Source organism: Carettochelys insculpta, chromosome 24 (assembly GCF_033958435.1).
Source record: "Carettochelys insculpta isolate YL-2023 chromosome 24, ASM3395843v1, whole genome shotgun sequence".
NCBI lineage: Eukaryota > Metazoa > Chordata > Testudines > Carettochelyidae > Carettochelys > Carettochelys insculpta.
Genome location: NC_134160.1, coordinates 4,879,927 through 4,898,950, shown reverse-complemented (window position 1 = coordinate 4,898,950; position 19,024 = coordinate 4,879,927). Strand labels below are relative to the sequence as shown.

Below are 19,024 nucleotides of genomic sequence, written 5' to 3'. Positions count from 1 at the left end.
CAGCCCCTCTAATTCCTCTCCAATTTGAGAACCGAGCCCTCTTCCCACACCTCTGACATCCTTCCCAGTGACAAAGATTTCCCAAATCAGAACTTTGACGCTGATGCATGAGGGGGAACGGAATCAGTTCATTCTCTCAACGCTCTGCAAAAGCTCGCACCTTCTTTAGACAATGAAGCCAGCAGGTGAATATGGGCCAATACCCTTGGAAAGAAGAGGCCATTTTCACACATTCCCTTATCTGACTCTAACTGCACTGGAGAAAAGGCAAGAAAGAAAATCTTTTAATCTCCCCAATGTCCCCTTTGGTCGTAGTCCTAGCATCATGTCACCATGTTAACCTGCAGATAGAGAACAGCCTGAAGGCAAATGCTACTTTAATCCTGTGCTGCTAATGCAGAATATGACAGCTGTAGTCATATCAGGGTTTTTATATGATGGCTGCATGATGGATTCTCTGTGTATTTAACCTCTGTTTAAAGGATTACCAGACTGTCCCTTTAAGCAATAATTTGCACCTACCTGCACCAAAATCACATGGTCCAATCTTCAGAGGTGCTGGATACCTAAATTCTCAAAATTATTCTGTATTTTTCAGGATGTGGCCCTTAGGTGTTAGAAAGATTTACTGCTGTATGCAGTCCTATTGTTAAACATACCACCAATTTCCTTGGGGTATTACTACACAAACCTAACGATCTTGTTGCTACATAAACAACATGCAGTCCTACCGCAACTTAGAGACTAAGACACTTATTAGGCCATGAGATTTGGTGGGTAAAACTCACTTCCTCAGATGAATGGAGTAGAAAAACAGAATTCAGAGTTTATATAGCAGGGGGAAAGGAGGAAAGGAAGGAGTGGAAAAAGGTTACCAGTAGGACCTACCTGTCTCCACTCCCACCTCTTTCCCTTCCCCTGCTACATAAAATCATGGTAATGAGTCATCCTAGAAGGAAAACTGGAGATCACAATATGTTAAATTAAATTCTTCCCTGCATAACGGAAAGACGACGGTGGAGAACTGAAGAAGATAACTTGCCGTTTATTCAAGACCTACAGAAACATCATGCCATGGAAGAGATCTGCTGACTGAACCCAATTACTTGCTCACCCCAGCCTGAGATTCAGTTTCATAGTCATTAAATACAGCTGCAAAATTAGGAAGCACATTAAGGCCTTGGCTGAGCAGAAGATCAAAGTCTTTTGCCAATCTGCTGTGTCCATGTCGCCAGGGAAGCAGTCTCAGTTTTGTAACAGAGTAGGACCACATGATACTTCAGTGCCCTGGCTCTGTAATGCACAAAGGCCAAAGATCCACTGTGTAAAGAATGCAGACATACCCAAAGGAGTTTGTCATACATAGCTCCACTGTGACACTTACGAACACAGTCAGGCTGGATGCCGCTCCATGTCAGGTTGGGGAGACATGTTCTTGTAGTTGAGCCTTGGAGCAGGTATCCTTTCTGACACCTGAAGTATATGAGACTTCCCACCTAGCGCAACAAAAAATAAAGAGCTGGATTATCCGGTGAAATGGACTAGTTGACTCACGCTGTGTTCTATGCTTAATCCCAGAGGATTCAGAGCTCTGGGCAACTCAGCATTTGCTTAAAATGGCACAGTACAGGTTGAGCTTCTCTAATCCTGATCTCTCTCATCTGGCAACATCCATAATCTGGTGTGATTTTATTTAGCTGGAAGACCATTTGTCACAGGTGTAGCCAAGTTTCCTGTGGTCCCATAAAGTTTCTTTCCAGGCAACAGTCCTGGTTCTCAGTGCTCTGTGCTGTTATTTAGCTCTAATTTAACCCTAAATGTCTTCTAAGAGACAAATAAGCAAAGGAATTGGCTGTTTATGCTGCTAGACAATAATGACCTCCTGGCAAATGCTCTCATCTGGCACTGTCAGATCCTGAGGGTGCCAGATTAGAGAGGTTCAGCCTGTGCTGCTACATTCAGGGAGGCAAGCGTGGCTTCTTTGTCATGCAATGAACCAATACTTTTCAGTTACATCACAAGTTATTTTAAACTGATTGAAATTTTCCAAAATGTGGATTAGAGTATTCATCAAAATTTTGTCCATAAAAAAAATTTAGGAATAAAATCTCATTCAAATTGGTAGTCAATATTTCACTTACTCTGGTGCTTACTACAGCAGCCCTCAGAGGCCCTGGCCAGCATGAGAGCCACATTATGCAAGATGCAATGCAAGCATGCAAGGTGATATATGATCCTTGCCTGAAGGAACAAAAGGTTTATTTTCCTGATGATCCATGTTGAAAGGGACATTCAAAATAAACAAGGCTAATAGGAAATATCCTTTACTTACATTATAGCTGCCACCTTATTGACATGGAAATGGATTCTAAAAATCTAATTTGCTTTTCACCATTATTATTTTTCACATTTGTTCTATGGCGACAGCAAAGCCAGACAGGCCAGTTTCAGGGGTCCCGTTCTCATAGGCTGTTAGCATGATGCTCTTTCCTTTGAGTTTCTATCATTGCAGACAAAGGTTTCCATTCAAAGACAGAATAGATTAAGAAAGAAAAACAAATTCTGAGAGCACTTTTCACTTCTAAATTCTGTTTAGATTCTGTTCCTTTTTAGTTTGGTCCTTGTTGCTTAAACATTTTGACAAACAAGCAGATGAACACGTGTCCGGGGGGGCGGGGTGTGTGTGTCTAGAGATTATGGTTAGGCCAGGTCTATCCTATGGGGAAAAATCAATTTAAGATATACAACGTCAATTATGCAAATTGCACAGCTGGAGTTGATGTGTCCTACATCGATTTTTCCTGCCATCCCCACAGCAGGAGATTGATGGGAGAAACTCTCCCATTGACTTCCCTTGCTCCTCACAACTCTGTGGAGTACCAGGGTTGACAGCAGAGCCCAGAGTGTTCGATTTAGCATGGCCCCACCGGGTGTGTTAAATCAAACTCTGGAATATCAACTGCCACTGTGTAGATCTTCTGGTAAGGATAGTTGTACCCTTAGTCCTGCCACAAGGCAGGGGACTGGACTAGATGACCTCTCAAAGGCCTCTTCCAGTCCTATGATTCTATGAATAGCAAAGAGGTGACAGGCTGAGAGCCAGGAAGTCCTGGCATCAAGCCCCCTCTCCCCAACTTTTGCTTTTTTTTAAAAAAAACAAAACAAAACATGGATGGTCAAGATACACAGTGGGATATAATCTTAGCCCCACTTAAGTCAATTTGGTATCTTGCCAGGACTTCTCCCACGATCACAGGAATTAGAGGGAAATGATTGATTGGAGTCACAAAGGTGAGCACACCCTAATTATCAGAACTGCCTGGCATTTACACGCATGTGAGGACTTGCCAATCTTTTTTTTTTGCAGGCTCAGCATTCAAAGCTAGCTGGAAACGTGGCCCATTCAATCATCTTGTCCAGCTCCTAGGAGGGCAAGTGTAACAGAAGATTTCCCCCTGCAGTTTCTCCCATTTCCTCATCAGCCAATCAACAAAATTCCTGAGTTTGTGATATTTCACCATGTGCAGGCTGGTGACAATGGCTAGCTCTTCCTAAACCAGCGGAAGAGCAGAGTCTTATTCACAGCATGAGGTGCCAGTGCTGCTCAGCTCTCTTGACAGCATCACTTACCCCCCCCAAAAAAAATCACACTTGCAGCATCTTAATATTAGCAAGGCCCTAGAATTAATACTCTAACCCCCTGGATCAAGGAAAGAGATTAGCAGCTTTACTGACAAAACCCCATTTTCGCAGGAGCACCCCTTTGCCCACGACAGCTTATGCTCCAAAATATCTGCTCGTCTATAAGGTGCAACAGGACTTCTTGTTGTTCTCGTAGACACAGACTAACACGGCTCCCTCTCTGATACACATCAGATTAACTAATCCCTCCTCATGGCCTAACCTTGCTTCTAACGTATCTGGGGTAAATCACAGGATAGGGATCCACAGGTGGACCATGACAAGGATCTTTCCCTGACATTATGTTGATTTCCTCGCCCTGTCAAGGCTGAGATTAGCAAAGCCGCCTAAGTGACCTGGATTTAAAAGTAATGGAAAGAGGGCACGCGATGCTAATACCAATTACCCTTATCGCGTATCTTAGTCAGCAGCCTAATTAACAGTATAAATCTACTGCTTAGCACATTGAAGTCTTGCTGTGGGATAACTGCACACACTAGCAAGATCCCATCCACAGGAAGTTTAAGGGTACGTTTTCACTACACAGAAGATCAATCCCATCAGGTCGATCTTCTGGGGTTGGACGGTGCCCACTTTGTGGTGATGCACAAAGTCAAACTATCTGGGATCAACAGTCAGCTCCTGTACTTCTCAATATTATGAGGCATATGGGAGGTTGACGAAGGAGTTTTTTCCACCGACCTCCCTCTGTGAGGACGGCCCGGTAAGTCGATTGCAGATATGTTGATTCGAGCTCTGCAATTGCCGTAGCTAGAACTGTGTTTCAACAATTGACTTTCATGCCTACTGTACACCTCCCTGGCCAAACTCAGGTCCCAGGGACTTCTTGGGCGATTCCGTGTTACCAAGATCAGAACGGGTTGCAGTCTATGAAACTTGCCCTTGCATAATGTGATAGAGAGACATTGGAGTGCGATGGGAATTAGATTACCTGATAACCTTGGGAATTGTTCTGCATTCCAAAGAGAGGCACTCCAGGATCTGCACAGGTAGTGAGAGTTGAATCTTAAACAGGAAAAAAAAGAAATGAATGCAGCAATGTTAAAAGGACTCAGACACTGAGGGCGTTTGTGTAATATATTTCAGATGGAGGCTTGCTGTTATTTAGCTGTAATTTACCCTGTAATGCCTTCTAAGGGCCCAGTAAGGAGTGGAGGTGTTAGTAATGCTGCTAGACAGTGTTGGCCTTCCTTGGTCTGGGAATTTCTCTTGTTCGGCACTGGTCAGGTCCTGAGGGTGCAGGACTAGAGAGGTTCAACCTGTATTCTGTTACAGAACTAACGGGTATCATCAGAGAGAATTACATAGGCAGTTCTGTCTCTTAACCAGTGGTGAGTCCAACACAGTGTATTGGGAAGTACTACAATCTTCAGGGAAAAACAAACAAGCCAAAAATTCACCTGCGGTGGATATTTCTCTCCCTTTTCCAGTCCTCCACACCCTTCACATTCACTCCCTTCATACATTCACTCATCCATCCACCCCTTCACCTTGTACTCCATGCATACGAAGTGGGTTTTACCCACAAAAGCTCATGACCTAATCAATTTGTTAGTCTCTAAGGTGCCACAGGACTGCTTCTTATTTGCATTCATCATCATCATCATCATCAATAACCGTGGGCTCAGCGCCCGTTGGTGTCTGATGCCTCTCTCACTATTTCAGAACAGTTAATTTAATGCATTAGTAGACCTGTGATCCCTGCAAGAGCAGGTACTGTGGCCTCCCGAGGCTGGACTGGACACATTCCAATAGCACTGTAGCATGCATGAGAGCTGCAGCCGGTGTTCATAATTCACTAGGCTGTAGTTGAGGGGAGTGCAAGGGAGAGTGGAAAAATGGAGTAACTTAAAACAGGAACACAGGTTTGTAGAAAAAATCATCCAGAAAGGCTCCCATTTTTCAACCACCTAGAGAGAGTCCTTCAGCCGCAAGCCCTTGGGATGCAAGGCCCAATCCACAATCTTAACTTAAACTTACAGACAGTTCCTTCCCAGCTGCACCTGACACCCTGGTATGGCTCACAGATGGGCAGGGATGGGACTGAAAAGGGGTTTTCAAAGGCATGTTGGTAATGTCTCCCCCATCCGGGCACTTCAGGTAGCCCTAAGCCCCTTCCCTGGCTGTGCGCATAATACTGAGATGTTGTCACTTTGCACGCAGATGTGAAGCCTCTTGGTTTCTCTCTCATTTTCTCTCCATCAGTAGGGTTGCATAATTCATTTTCTAACACTCCAGGCAGGGCTCATATAACAAAGTGGAGCGATTCTAAGTTCTGTGCCGAGCCTGTGCACAGCTGGATTTTGTTACAATAATCTGAGGTGAAAAAGGACCCAGTCTTGACATGTAGGTCCCCTCTTTGCAACAGTGATTATGGTCCGGTGTCACCCATATGCAGTGCAGCTGTGCTCTGATATGACCTTTTAGTTTTGGCTTCCGAGAGGCATAAGCTCCCTTTATAAATTCTCTGCCCCCCTGCAAGGGATCAACAATGTTATGAAAGTTGTTCAGTGCGATTTTCCATCAGCATTCTGCTTGGCTGCTCTGCCACCAAATGCTCAATCAGAACCTTTTTCTTTCACAGTGATAGATGGTGACTGGGGATGTTAATGCATTTCAGATATATTATCTCCCTTTATGCCTAGTTTGGTCTCAATCCATCAGAAGACGGATACATGCAAGTCAGGAGAAATACCTGCCGTTGCCATTACAATATAGATCACTTTCTTCTTCCACTGTGTAGACAAGAGCTGTGAATCAGCTGAATGAAGGCAGGCATGCATCAGGTTTGCCCTTGAGTTCCAAACTGATCAAAGAAGCTATAATCCCTGCCTCATAGGCAGCAAAAGCAAGGCTGATTGGAAGAAGAAAAAAACGAACCAATCCCCAACAAACAGCACAAGCAAAGAAACTGAGGATGGAGCCCCCTGCCGGAGCCACTGGTAAAGCGGTACTAACTGAGCAAGTGCTGTTTCCTGGCAAATCCCGCGAACTTTTGTGAACCTAGGAGCTTCACAGACTAGAGCAAAGCTGAAAAGCCCTTTTCCTGCAGTGCAAGTGAGCCAAGAATGGGCAAAATGCTTGGAAAGGGAGGAGCATCTCTGAATAGGACGTGGCTGAGCAATGAGAACAGCTGATATCGACGGATCAGTAGCTGGCTGTGAAATCTGCTATGAGCAACATACGCAGACAAGGAAATGTACACGGACAAGACACCTAAACATTGCATGCAGCCCTGGATCCCAAGTCCCTGAGTCGGGGTCAGTGGGAAAAGGCAGTGTGTGGATGCAGAGAAGTTTAAACACTACCCAAAGCCCTGTGCACTGAGCAGAAATAAGCTACAAGCTCCTGGTGCTGGGTCCCTCACTTGCAAGGGCTCAGGATAAAAACCAGGAGGGTGATTATGACATTAGCAATACTAACTGGGGCTCATACACCTTGGAGAGCACCTGGCATAATTGCACAGGGCAGACAGATGTCATCTGACATTGGGGAGTGCATGCAGACTCCCCACAACACCAGATTGGGGTCTTCTGGGGCCACAGTCCTTTTCCCCTCTTTGATCTGAGCCACTGGGCAAAGTACTCCAGACCACACTGAGCAGGATCAATCCTTCCCTCGTAACTCACTCCTTAAGCTAAAAAGAGACTCAAATGAATCAGATGTATCCAGATACAGGAAACACCCACAGTAAGAAAAGCCCTCACAGTCAGACTCACAGCTGGAGCACAACATGCCCTCCCCACAAGGTGGCTCAGGGGAAAGGGCACATGGATGCCGTAACTAACAGGCCTAGATTTTTATTTCTTATCAGCTTCCTCATATAGCATTCTCACTTGGGAACTGCACCGAGTCCGTAAACAAGGCACACAGAGCACAGCTCTGAGGCTGCAACACACAAGCTAATTCATTTCACTTATTCAGCTTGGGTGAGCTTTTGTCATTTATCACCAGTGCGGTTTCCATGGCATCTGGCTGAGGCCCACAAGATAAATCACATCATCTAAGCTCACTAACTAACTAAAACGAAGTCCCATCCCCCAGATGAGGTGGTGGTTGATGGATCACACCAAGTGAGGTGTATTAAATCAGGGCCTCTGACTGCATTTTGGGGACCTGGGAACCCAGCCATCTAACATACCTCAAGATCGGATGGGATCTGGATATAAATAAAGCCTTTTTTTTTTTTGTGGCTGCTTGGACTTGAAATAAACTTGTGGGGTTTTCACAAGCAGACAAGTGTTTTCCCTTCCTCTGATCTGCATTAAGCAAATCTGAAGGAGCAAAGTAATTGTCTTTGGTAATATCAATGACTGTGTAATTGCATTTTTCAGTGGTACGTTCTGATATATTCTTCCAACGCTGCGGATCCCACATCCTGAGCATATGAGACAGGGTCTTCAGCAAGGACTCATAAAGAAGTGAAACATTGGAGGCAAATGCAATTATGATAGTTAAAAGCCTAGATGTTCTGACTGCCGGTGATACGTGCATAGCTAATGGTGCAGGTATAATTAGGCTAAAGTATTAGTAGAAGGAAATCTGATTAGTCTGTTCTCATCACACGATTCTCTGTATGAGAGCGGGGATATGATTGATGACAGGTAAACTTAGAAAAGTGGGGAGTGCACCCATATTCTTCTGATCTGCTCCTGAACCTGGAAAATAAGATGATGATGGCATTAGAAATGGACACTAAGATGAACAGGTCAGAGGGATAGATGGCATATAATCAGCCTGCGGAATTCATCGCCACGGAGGCCTCAGAGTCCAATACTGCAGCTAGATTTTGCACAAGAGCAGAACGGTATGACTAATAATGTCTGCGTCCTGCCCTGGGCTTTCATCGGTCCCTGGAAACCACTGGGAACCAACAGACAAGGGATATGGTGGAGATACCGGGTTTTGTATCCAAGTCTGCAGCTCAACTCCGCAGCTGTACACAGTCACTTCTCTGGGTCTGTAGTCATTGGACAGCACCTTCCCCTTTCCAGAGGTCTCTTGTTCTGCTGGAGCAGCTGCCATAGAGGATCCCGTTCGAATGCAGCATGTTACACAGGACACACCCTGTGTGCTCTCACATGAAGAAGAAGCTCTTGTGACAAAGTGGCTGCAGTGGCGGGTGCTGAGCGCTGCTGGAAACCTGGGCCTGGGTCACATAAGTAAAACTCTCCCACATGTTCCAGGGGCTGGGACATTGCCGTGAGATACTGATGACTGGTGAGGAGGAATAATATGCAATGTAAGCATCTGGGGCCTAGGAATCTTGTTAAGTGTAGCAAGCCCACACCCAGATATCGTCTGAGATTTAACAGGAAGGAGGGTCTGACAAGTTAGCAGGAAGAAGATGAGCTTGCCATGTGCTCGTCTTCTCTGCAGAAGATCCACTCTGATCCTCCAGTTCCAACCACAGGAGATGGGGACAGGACGGTGAAAGGAGGCAAGAGAAAGCAGGGAGCAGAGAATAAGTCAGCAGAGAGCATCCTGTGGCTCTCAGGCAGCTCACAGGGGCTCCATCTGCAGACGCCCTGGCTGCTCCTCTTCTGCACACACCTCTCGTGCATCGGGGCGCTGGAGCCCCACACTTCTTACGCCTACCCCTCCCTACCAGGGGCTGCAGAGCTGCAGATCACTCTGTTCCCACTCCTCCCCGTCCCCCTCAGAGCTGGAATGCTGCGAATCAGCTGTTGGTGGTGGGATGAGGTGATTCCCAGTGCTCCGAAAGTGCTGGGAGAGAGGGGGAGGAGTGGGTAAGTCGGGGGCTCCCATGCTTGAGAGACACCTGGAGGAGGGGAGTGGCCAGGGAGCCATGTGGGGCTGCACGCTGCTGCAGCCCACTGAAGTGAATGGGGGCCACTCACATGGCCCTCCCGCTGTCTGGGGTTGGCCATACCAGGACTAAGCAGACCAATGGGGGAAGGGAGAACTGACAGTTCTGGGTACAGGATGCTCCCTTACCAATGCAGCTGGGCTGTGTTCCACTCCACGTCCCATCAGACTGGCAGAACCTCCGAGCTGAGCCCACCAGCACCAGCGGGGGCAGGCAGGAGAACGAAACAGATGAGCGATAGGTGAATCCTCTGTCTTCTCTCCTGCCTTGAGCTGGTGTGCCGGGGTCACCACAGAACACAGCTGGAAAAGCCAAAGGATGATTAGAGGATGGCGACGGCTCTCGGCCAGGGCCAATACTGTCAACGCATTAAAGACAATTCCATTACTGGCCTGAACCTACCAGCCCCCGCTTTCAAGTGCTGAGATAGCTCAGGAAATCACTAGCGGCAGAAGGTACGCTGGCTGCTTTCTGCTCACTTCTGTCTTTTTGTCAATTACTGTTTAATTAACTTTCACTTTCCAACATCTCCTGGCAGGGAGGAGGAACACACGGTCTGGATCCGTTTTTTCCCCTTTTTTCTGCACAATGGGTTGCTTAACTTTAACTGTATCTTTAATTGCACAATGTCAACTTGCGACACAGTGCCGTGTCACTTGTAAGCCCGTTAATTATATAATAGCTGGGGAAAGGTGTAAGGAACGCAGCCGGGCCTTTGTACTGTTTAATACAAAAATGGCTATTATGCCGCTGCCAAACACTCACAGCTAAAATCCGGCTTTATCATTATGAGCCCTTTCGCAAATCTGTGTTATAACCCGCATGCATGTTGTCATCCAGCCGGAGGGCCCTGTCTTTGCTACATGTTCCAAGGCCTGCGGTAACACAACGGGGCTTTTTCAACCTTCAGGGGCCAGACTTTCAGAAGAGCTCAGTGCGTTGGGTACATGGGAAGTGCTGAGGTCTTTTGAAAATTCAGCCCCAATTTTGCGTGCCGAGCACTTGGAAAGCTGGGTCCTCCTTGGTTATCTTCAGAGCCCTCCTCAAAGGTGGTGAATATTGTCTCCCTGTTCCAGGAGGGAATCTGAGGCAGAGAAAGCAGGGGGCAGGGTAGGGAGAGAACCCTAAACTCTTGGCCTTATCTTTCAGAGCACCACACTTCTTCCCTGCATGCTGCCATTCAACTTTGTCCCTGTGGAGTGACACCTGCCCCTCACTGAAGTCGGTGGTAGAATTCCCATTCATTTCAGTGCGACCTGGATTTCATTAGGGGTCAAGAATCACCACTGTTAGGTCTCCAAAACCACATGAATGCTAAATGGTCCACTGGGGAAGTTCATGTGTTGTGAGGATGGGACAAGTATTTCCCATGGCTGTGAGGGTTTCGGAGGTATCAAACCTGTGTCTCCAGGAAGTCCTCAAACTGCAGGTATCATCAGTAGCTCCCACATGGGAGTCTGGGCTGGTGGACCCCACCTACATCAGCTTAGGCTCCCAACTGGAAGACAAGTCTGGCCTCTTCGGTTGGGTCAGATTGACTATTTCAACCCAGAGGAAGACACAGGAAGTTGTCTGAGTAACTAGCTGAATCTCTGGCTAGTTGCAACTCTGGACTGGTGCCTCAGACCTATGTTAGACCTGAAAGCCGATCCTAGATATGCAATTACAGCTATGACAATTGCATAGCTGGAATTAACTTATCTAGGATTGACTTACCTGGCCATCCTCGCTGAGGGAAATCAATGGGAGAAACTCTCCTGGCGACCTCCCTTACTCCTCACGATAATGAGGAGGACGGGGTCAACTGTCAAGCCCTGATAGTTTGATTTTGCACAGCCAGGTTGATCTCCTGGTAAGCGTAGGGGTACCCTATCTCCTGAGACCTGCCTTGTTCCTGATCCCTGACTTCCTGCCCAATTTCCTTATTCCAGACCCCTGCTTCTACACCACATTCCTGGCTACTGATTCTAGCTCCCCCTTGGTTTGGCTCTTGACTCTGTCTCTGACCTCTGTTTCCTAACACCAGACACCTCTCTCATGTCTAGGTCTAACCGCACATGCCCTGATCTAGGACAATACCTAATTTCCATTATTTTAGGGACAGACTATACATGAGTTTCATCTCCCTTAAGGCACACCTTTAAAGGAGGGTATTAAAAACTGGATCCCTGTCCCTAATATCCCCTTCCAAGGTGCAATTAACCCTTACACGCCAGCCAACCTTCCAGACAAAGAGCCAAGATTACGCTTTGTAGAAAAGTGCATTGTCTTTCATTCAGAAGATTTCCTTTTCCCGGGGATGGATGCATGCATGAGCCATGATGCAACCTGAAGGTTGGGTTGGGGGGGTTAAGAAGTGCATTACTACTCGCGTATGTCTGGGAGGAATTCTCCCTGGGGCTGGTTATGCCATAACTGTCCATTCTGGAGATTTCATACCTTAGATCAAAGATTTGGTCCTAGCCATTGCTTGAAAGAAGATAATAGATTGGCTGGAGCATTAATTGAACCAAGAAGTTAACCCTTTGCAGGTGATGGGCAGAGCTGCCCCTACTGAGGCGCAAAGCCTGCGGCAATGTCCCTTCTGTCCCAGCCCTCTACGCACCCCACCGCTTCCTGCCCCTGCTCCAGAGTGGAGCCAGCCAGGGCAGGGGTGAGGGAGCTTCAGCTCCTGCCACTGTGGGGGAGTGGAGCAACCCGGCTGTGAGACGGACAGCAGAGTAGAGCAGGCAGCTGTGTAGCTCCACTTCCCATGACTCGTGCCACTGTGGTGAGTGCAGGGGAGACTGCCCCTTGCTGCCACCCTGCTCCAGGCCCCCGAGGTAAAACCCCAACCCTCCCAGACAAATCCCGTTCACTGGACATTTGGGGTTGTCACCAGGGGCCCACCAAAGCGTGAAGTCCTGGACTGCCGCCCCAAACAGTCCAATGGACAGGAGAGTGCTGGAGGTGGGATACAGGGCAGTTGGCGCTCCATCTCAGTTTCACTTCAATATACACGGCTGGCTGCTTACGAAAACACTGCGGCAGTTCTCCGGTCCACGTCCCATTCCCTTCGCAAGTCAGAACAGCAGGCAGCGAGAGCTGGTATCCTTCCAGGCAGGCGTAGCTCACACTTGAGCCCCAGCTGAAATCGGAGCCCACGACTTTCCCGTTGGGGATGGCTTGTGGGGATTTACAGGTGATCGCTGAGCAGCAAACAAAAAGCATAGTCAGTGCTAATGACCTCTCAGCCTAGTTATTTCCATTGACAAACAAATCCACATAGGATCCGTGTTACCTTCTGTGAACTGAATGGATCACATGGAATCTAGCCAGAAAGGGTCTGTATAAACCTTTGCTGTTGTGTGCATGCGTCTTTGTGAATTCTGGGATTTTGCCTTGAGTTTTAGGGTCAACCAAATCCCAGATCTTATTGTCAGATCACCAGGTTTGTGGCTGTTTCCTCTGCTGATTAGGAATCTGACCCCAGATAGTTGAACATTATGCCACAGACTCTAGAAGTTTCACAGATTTGGAAAAACCAGACGAGTTTTAAGTTTGCAATTAAATCAACACCTAGGATGAATTTTACTTGGTTGGAAAGTTTTATAGTACTCTGTTTTCAAGTGTATGGGAGCAGTGGGCCAGATTCTCAGCTGATGGTGTAAATCAATGTAGCTTCCAAGTGAGAATCTAGCCTCACTGTGTACTGGTTTTGCTGCTTTAGCTCAAAGGGGCAAGAAGTTAAAGGACGGGAGTGTTCCTCTTCCCAGCCTTGAAGGGGAGTGAAGTATGCATGCAAGATTCCGGCCGCATTTCTGACAGGTGGCCCTCAAGAACTTTGCAGACTGAGACCAGACAAGCCTCCGGAAGCTGCTTCACATTTCATCGGCACCCCTGGGTCAGCAAAACATGGGCAAAGAAAATCAGCCTCTCTGCTCAGTGCTTCTGCCTTCTAATCAGAGAAGCAGACAGATAAAATCACAGCACTGAAAGCAGGGGGTGGAAAAGCTTTCCAGACCCTCTGAGAGGCCAAAGAAGAGCTTTAATTCAGGTTTGATTTGAGTTTGAGGTGACGACTTCCGTATTTATGCAAAGTGCTTTATCTTTTCACAATGCATGAGACTCAAATCTCTTTTACAAGGGTGTAAATCCCTAATAATTCCAGTTAAGTCAATGGACTTACTCCAGGTCTACACCTCTGCAAATGGGATCAGAATCTGATCCTCAGAAGCACACTCTTTGAGAAGAATGCTCAGTTTGTGACAGAGCCTGCTGCCCGTGCTTGGTTTCAAATAAAACGTGGCTTTCCCGTATAGATACATTTTTGATTTTTAAATTAGGCATATTTGATCTTTAATAGGAGCCGTGTGGTCTTCAGCTCTCCCTTTCACACCAGGACTCATCCAAAAGGAAACCAGGCTGGTTCTGCGGTTTGTTAGGAATGGTTTGCGTTTGCTCTAACATCACACACTATTATGTTGATCAAAAGATGTTGCCTGGCAGACTTAGGCTGGGATTGTCAACGGAACCAAAGGAGTGGGATGTGCTTAGTGCTCAGCTCAGCGCAATTCTAACACAAGGAAAGTGCCTCAAGACGGAATGAAAAACCATCAAACCCTCCTGATAAATCAGTAAAGGTGCAAAGAAGAAACTGCGGCAAACACAAGAAAACTCTCAGAGGGGTTGCTGTGTTAGTCTGCATCTGCAAAAACCAACCAGGAGTCCTGTGGCACCTTAAAGGCTAAGATTTATTTGGGCATAAGATTTTGTAGGCAAAAAACCACTTAGTCAGCAACTGACAAAGTGGGATTTTGCCCATAAAATTTTATGCGCAAATAAATCTGTTAGTCTTTAAGGTGTCACAGGACTCCTGGTAGTTTTTACAGGAAAATGGTGTGAATTTTAAATTTGATCTACTGTAAATCGGACAGATTACCTCAGTATAAAAGGCCCTTTGCAGACTGACATATATACACAGCCCTACCCCGCTTTAGCATGGCAGAGCTATAATACCATCAATCATTTTTATGAGAAGTACTTACAAGCGTAATGTAACAGTTATTGGACCCTGAGACAGTCATGCAACTGGATCAGCAAATCATAAGTCATACTTAAAGCATAAACGGCACAGGTGAGGTATTTTGCAGTGGGTGGGAAATTTCAGAGTAAGAGTATCACTGCAACATAAAGGCATGGATTACACTAGACCCCAGAGGTTCGCACAGGTTTGCATTTCTGGGCAACCACGAATAGCTCAAATTTCACACAAGTAGGGAGGAACCAGGAGGCAGCCTGGTTCCCGCCTCTCCTCTGCTTGCGGAGCCAGGAAACTGACCAGCACTGCACTGGTTAGTTTCCTGGCTCCAGTGAATGACAGGGAAGAGGGAACTAGGCGGCAGCCTGGTTCCCAGCTTCCCTCTGCTGGCAGAGTCGGGAAACTGACCAGCACTGCGCTGATTAGTTTCCTGGCTCCAGGGAGTGGCGGGGAGCTGGGAACCAGGCGGCAGTGCTGGTCAGTTTCCCAGCTCCCCTCCCCTCACAATTTTGACTCCTGCTAATGTAAAGAATGTGTAAGTCGAAATCGTGTACGGTGGGAGCCTACTGTCCTGATAACTTCAAAACCACAGGGCAGATTCCGCACTGCAGTGATTACTTTGGATCCTTTTGTTGATAGATTCTGCAGGCCACTTTTAATCAGGATGGGACTGATCTTCCCTGCTGCTGCGTGTCACGTGTATAACTGGGCTGCCCAGGGGAGCTGGCGTGGGTGCTCCCTTTTTAAGTCATTTATCGGGCACCCTCCTGCAAGCTTGTCATGTTCTGTGCACCTTGCCCTACTTCTGTCTGACAGGTGACTTGGAAAGGGCAAATATGACAACAAGGCGCTGTACCAAGATTTCAGGCACTCAGGGGTGTATGCAGAAACCATGTGGAGTTATTTACCCCAAGGCAAAGGCTGTGTAAGGCTGTGGGGCGGGGAAGGGGACGGGAATAGCACCATGCTTCTGAATCATAACTGAAACTTTTTGCCCTCAAGATGCAGGGCAATGGAAAAATCAGACCCAGTTTCTCCTAGAAGACAGTGGATTTACCTTCCCCGGCCACGCTGAATTATAGTGCAGTGAATGCTCTTTTTGTGCCTATCTGGTTGCAAGTGATGTTTCTATCATACAATCCCTGGATAATTTCAGGATATGCGGTATGCCTGCAGGGTAAATACAGGAGCATTTCTTTCTTTTAAACTACAGTACAGGTTGAACCTCTCTAGTTCAGCACCCTCGGAACCCAGCTAGTGCCAGACGAGAGAATTTGCCAGACCACTGGAGGTCACTAGCACATCATCAACACTTCCACTGCTTACTGGGCTCTTAGAAGACTCATGGGGGTAAAAGACAGATAAATAACAGCACAGAGCACTGAGAGCCAGGACTAGTGGCTGGAAAAAAACTTTATGGGACTGCAGGAAGCTTGGCCACGCCCATGTCAAGTGGTCATCCAGCTCGCCAAAATCATGCCAGATTAGAGTTGCCAGACCAGAGAGCTCTGGATTGGAGAGGTTCAACCGGAAGGTCATTATTTTTGGACCTACTTGACATAATTTGCTTGAACGAGTGAGAAGTTGTTCAGGTGCAGAGCCTGAGCCTTTAACTCCTACTGGTGACATGTTACTCACCAGTAGTTTCAATGATTGATCATATAATTGCTTCATCAGTTAGAACAAAGAGATCTGAGTCTGTCCCCATGTAGTTTTGTGCCTCTTCCCCAGCAAAGCCCACGAAGACACCATTAATTACAGGCACCCTGAGGCCTCTAACATCCATTTACAGTAAATAAGATCTCACCCTTGCAGACAGGTTTTGTGCCATTCCAGGTTCGGTCTTTTGTGCACACCAGAGAAGATGCCCTGTCTGACTCCATCATGTGGCCAGGTATGCATTGAAACACAACGGTTTTATTGTAGTTAAAGTCATTTCCCAGCCTAAAGCCATTGGCTGGCAGGCCGGGATCCCCACAATTGATCACTGGAAAAAGAGAGGAGGCAACGGTTACATTTTCCAGGTCAAACGGCATCTCTTGAGCATAAGCAAGTGAAATGGCTAGAAACCTGACCATCTCCCCTATCTTTGAGTAGATGATGGTGATCTACCAGCCATTAAGGTGTACAAGCTCTAGGGTGAACCAGGGAGCTGGGTTACCCAGGGCAAAGTCTGGAAAAGGTGTGTGCAGAAAACTTGGCCCATGCTCACTGGAACAGACAATATACATAAGAAAGAGTACTAAGGCCTTGCATTGTGCAAGCTGTGTTAATTAGCACATGATGGGGGCTGGGAGGGCTAATCATAACCATTTAATGTTGCCGCTCAACATGACTTGTCCCTGTTTGCCCTAGATGCCGTATGTTATTTGCTGACAGGATGTATTTTCCTCTCATAGGCCTGGCCTCACCCAGCATCTTTCATCCATCACTCTACAGACCTAAATTAACAAAATACATGTTCAAGAAGAGCAACGTCCCAATGAGGGTGCATTCTGTGAGCTGACATGCCACTGGGTGAGATTCCTTGCTAGCAGGGCTTACATCTAGTCATGAGACTTATGATGGCTCAGCTGGGAAGACCACCCAAAGCTGGAGTATTCCACAGGAGACTTGCGGCCCTCAAAGCATTAGCACCAAGAATTATTTCCACTGGGAAGTATTTATTACACTGCTGACTGCACTAGTAAGACAGTTAGCTCAGTGGTTAGAGCACTGGCCTTGTAAACTAGAGGTTGTGAATCTGATCCTTGTTGGGACCTCAAAATATTTCATGCACCCAGCTAGGGTACCTAGGGGCAGGTTAGATAAATGTATGTCAGGGATGATGTATCTAGGGCTTGATCACTTCTGTGAGTGCAGAGCCTGGGGCTTGATGACCTCTCAGGGTCCTTTCCAGTTCTGTGATTCTGTTCTAGGGTTAAACAGGAAGGGTGACATGGAGAAGTCCTCCTCCACTGGAGTGTTTCCTGTGAACTCTTGGAAAACCTAGCCCTAGATGCCTTATGCTTGCTATTCACCATGTCTTCTAGGAATGCGCTCAGGTGCTTACCTGTACACTCCGGACTGCTGCCTGTCCAGGTTCCATTAACAGTGCAATGCCTGCTCAGCACTCCTGTGGAGTAATACCCTTCTCGGCATTGATAGATAATGGAGCTGGAGAAAACCAAGCCGTCGTTAAACACAACCCTTGCGTTGCTTGGAGTCCCTGGGTTTCCACAGGATATGACTAAAAAGCCAAAAGAGAAGAATTAGAACAAAATTGAGGATGGTCCTGATCTCAGCCAAAGTAGCTGGAAAATCCTCTGGATTAAGCCACAGAAGATGGGCTGTTTTGGCACAAGGTCACCTGGACCTACCACTGCGAGAAAAATATCCTAAGAGCAATGGAGGCGCCCTGCCCTGGGAAACCATGAGGAAGTCAGTGCTGGCTGATTTCTATGGTGGGTGACAGAGAAGTTCTCCTGCATTTCAGAAGCTGATTTCCCCAGCCCTGATTTCACAGTGGAATTCAAGAAGTGACCCCTGTCTGCAAGGCTCTTGATTCCAGGTCTCCGCTGAACTGAAAGAGGTGCAGGTTTTCTGCCCCTGGATGCTGGTCACTATGTGAGCCCGAGCTGTTAAATGACCTGAACTTGACATGCAGCTCATAGAGATAAGCGGGGCTCTTGGTGCAGTGATGGAGGCAGCACTCACAAAGCACCTTGGGGGAGGAGGTGGAGGAACCCCGAGCAGCTCACAACCAGCCGTTATCAGTATCCTTCACTGCCAGTCTGAATCCAAGACCAGATAGGTAGAGACCAAAACCGATGGCCATTGAATGATGGCTCGGTGAGCTGTGTGAAACCAGGGGGCGGGGAGAGCTCAGCCAGTGTTCCCCGTAAGTTTTTTCCATGTGTGGGTGGAATACATTTTGTGATGTGCACCAAGCACAGGCTGCCAGCTGTGGGTGCTCTGGTAATCAGCTGGGTGGCACTTGAATCTCTCCGGGGCGGCCACCCAAGCACTCAGCTCACAGGGAACTCTGGGCTCAGCCTAGTTTCTATGGAAGCAGAAAACCTGGCGATAACTGACAAGTGAGTGTGAATATGGGCCACGAGACACCTTGTTTTGCCTTCAGGTGCCTCTTGTGGCTCCAGGTCACGACACATCTGGGCACGGGAATTTGCACCCTGATCTCACTCTGAATTTGTCCATAATGAGCTGGGCCATATCCTTGGGTCTCTGCATCTTTAGAGAGTTACATTCTCAGGAGCTGAGCTGCAGAGCTGCGTCTCCTATCGGCTTTGGAAGCCAATCTTTGCAGACTTCCAGGGGACCGAAGCAGCAGGAGACTTCTGTAATGGCAGCCACTCCCGCTTATTACCCGTGTATATCCAATTACACTTTCAGCTGGGCAGAATGTTGCAAGGATACAATTACAGGTTTGTCAGCGCTCTGGTTTTGTGTCTCAGCTGCCTTGGTGCTTCTGC

General features: G+C 47.3%; 1 protein-coding gene across 1 annotated transcript in view; it reads right to left on the bottom strand.

Moving 5' to 3' along the window:
* The window catches only part of CSMD2 (CUB and Sushi multiple domains 2), a 575,415-nt gene that overhangs the window by 12,003 nt on the left and 544,388 nt on the right, over positions 1–19,024 (bottom strand). Inside the window, exons 58-63 of the mRNA XM_074976068.1 lie at positions 17,605–17,781; positions 16,360–16,539; positions 12,547–12,720; positions 9,661–9,834; positions 4,634–4,707; positions 1,385–1,496 (exon numbers count right to left, since the gene is read on the bottom strand). Of these exons, the coding sequence (XP_074832169.1) occupies positions 1,385–1,496; positions 4,634–4,707; positions 9,661–9,834; positions 12,547–12,720; positions 16,360–16,539; positions 17,605–17,781 (891 nt within the window). The remainder of the gene's footprint in view (positions 1–1,384; positions 1,497–4,633; positions 4,708–9,660; positions 9,835–12,546; positions 12,721–16,359; positions 16,540–17,604; positions 17,782–19,024) is intronic.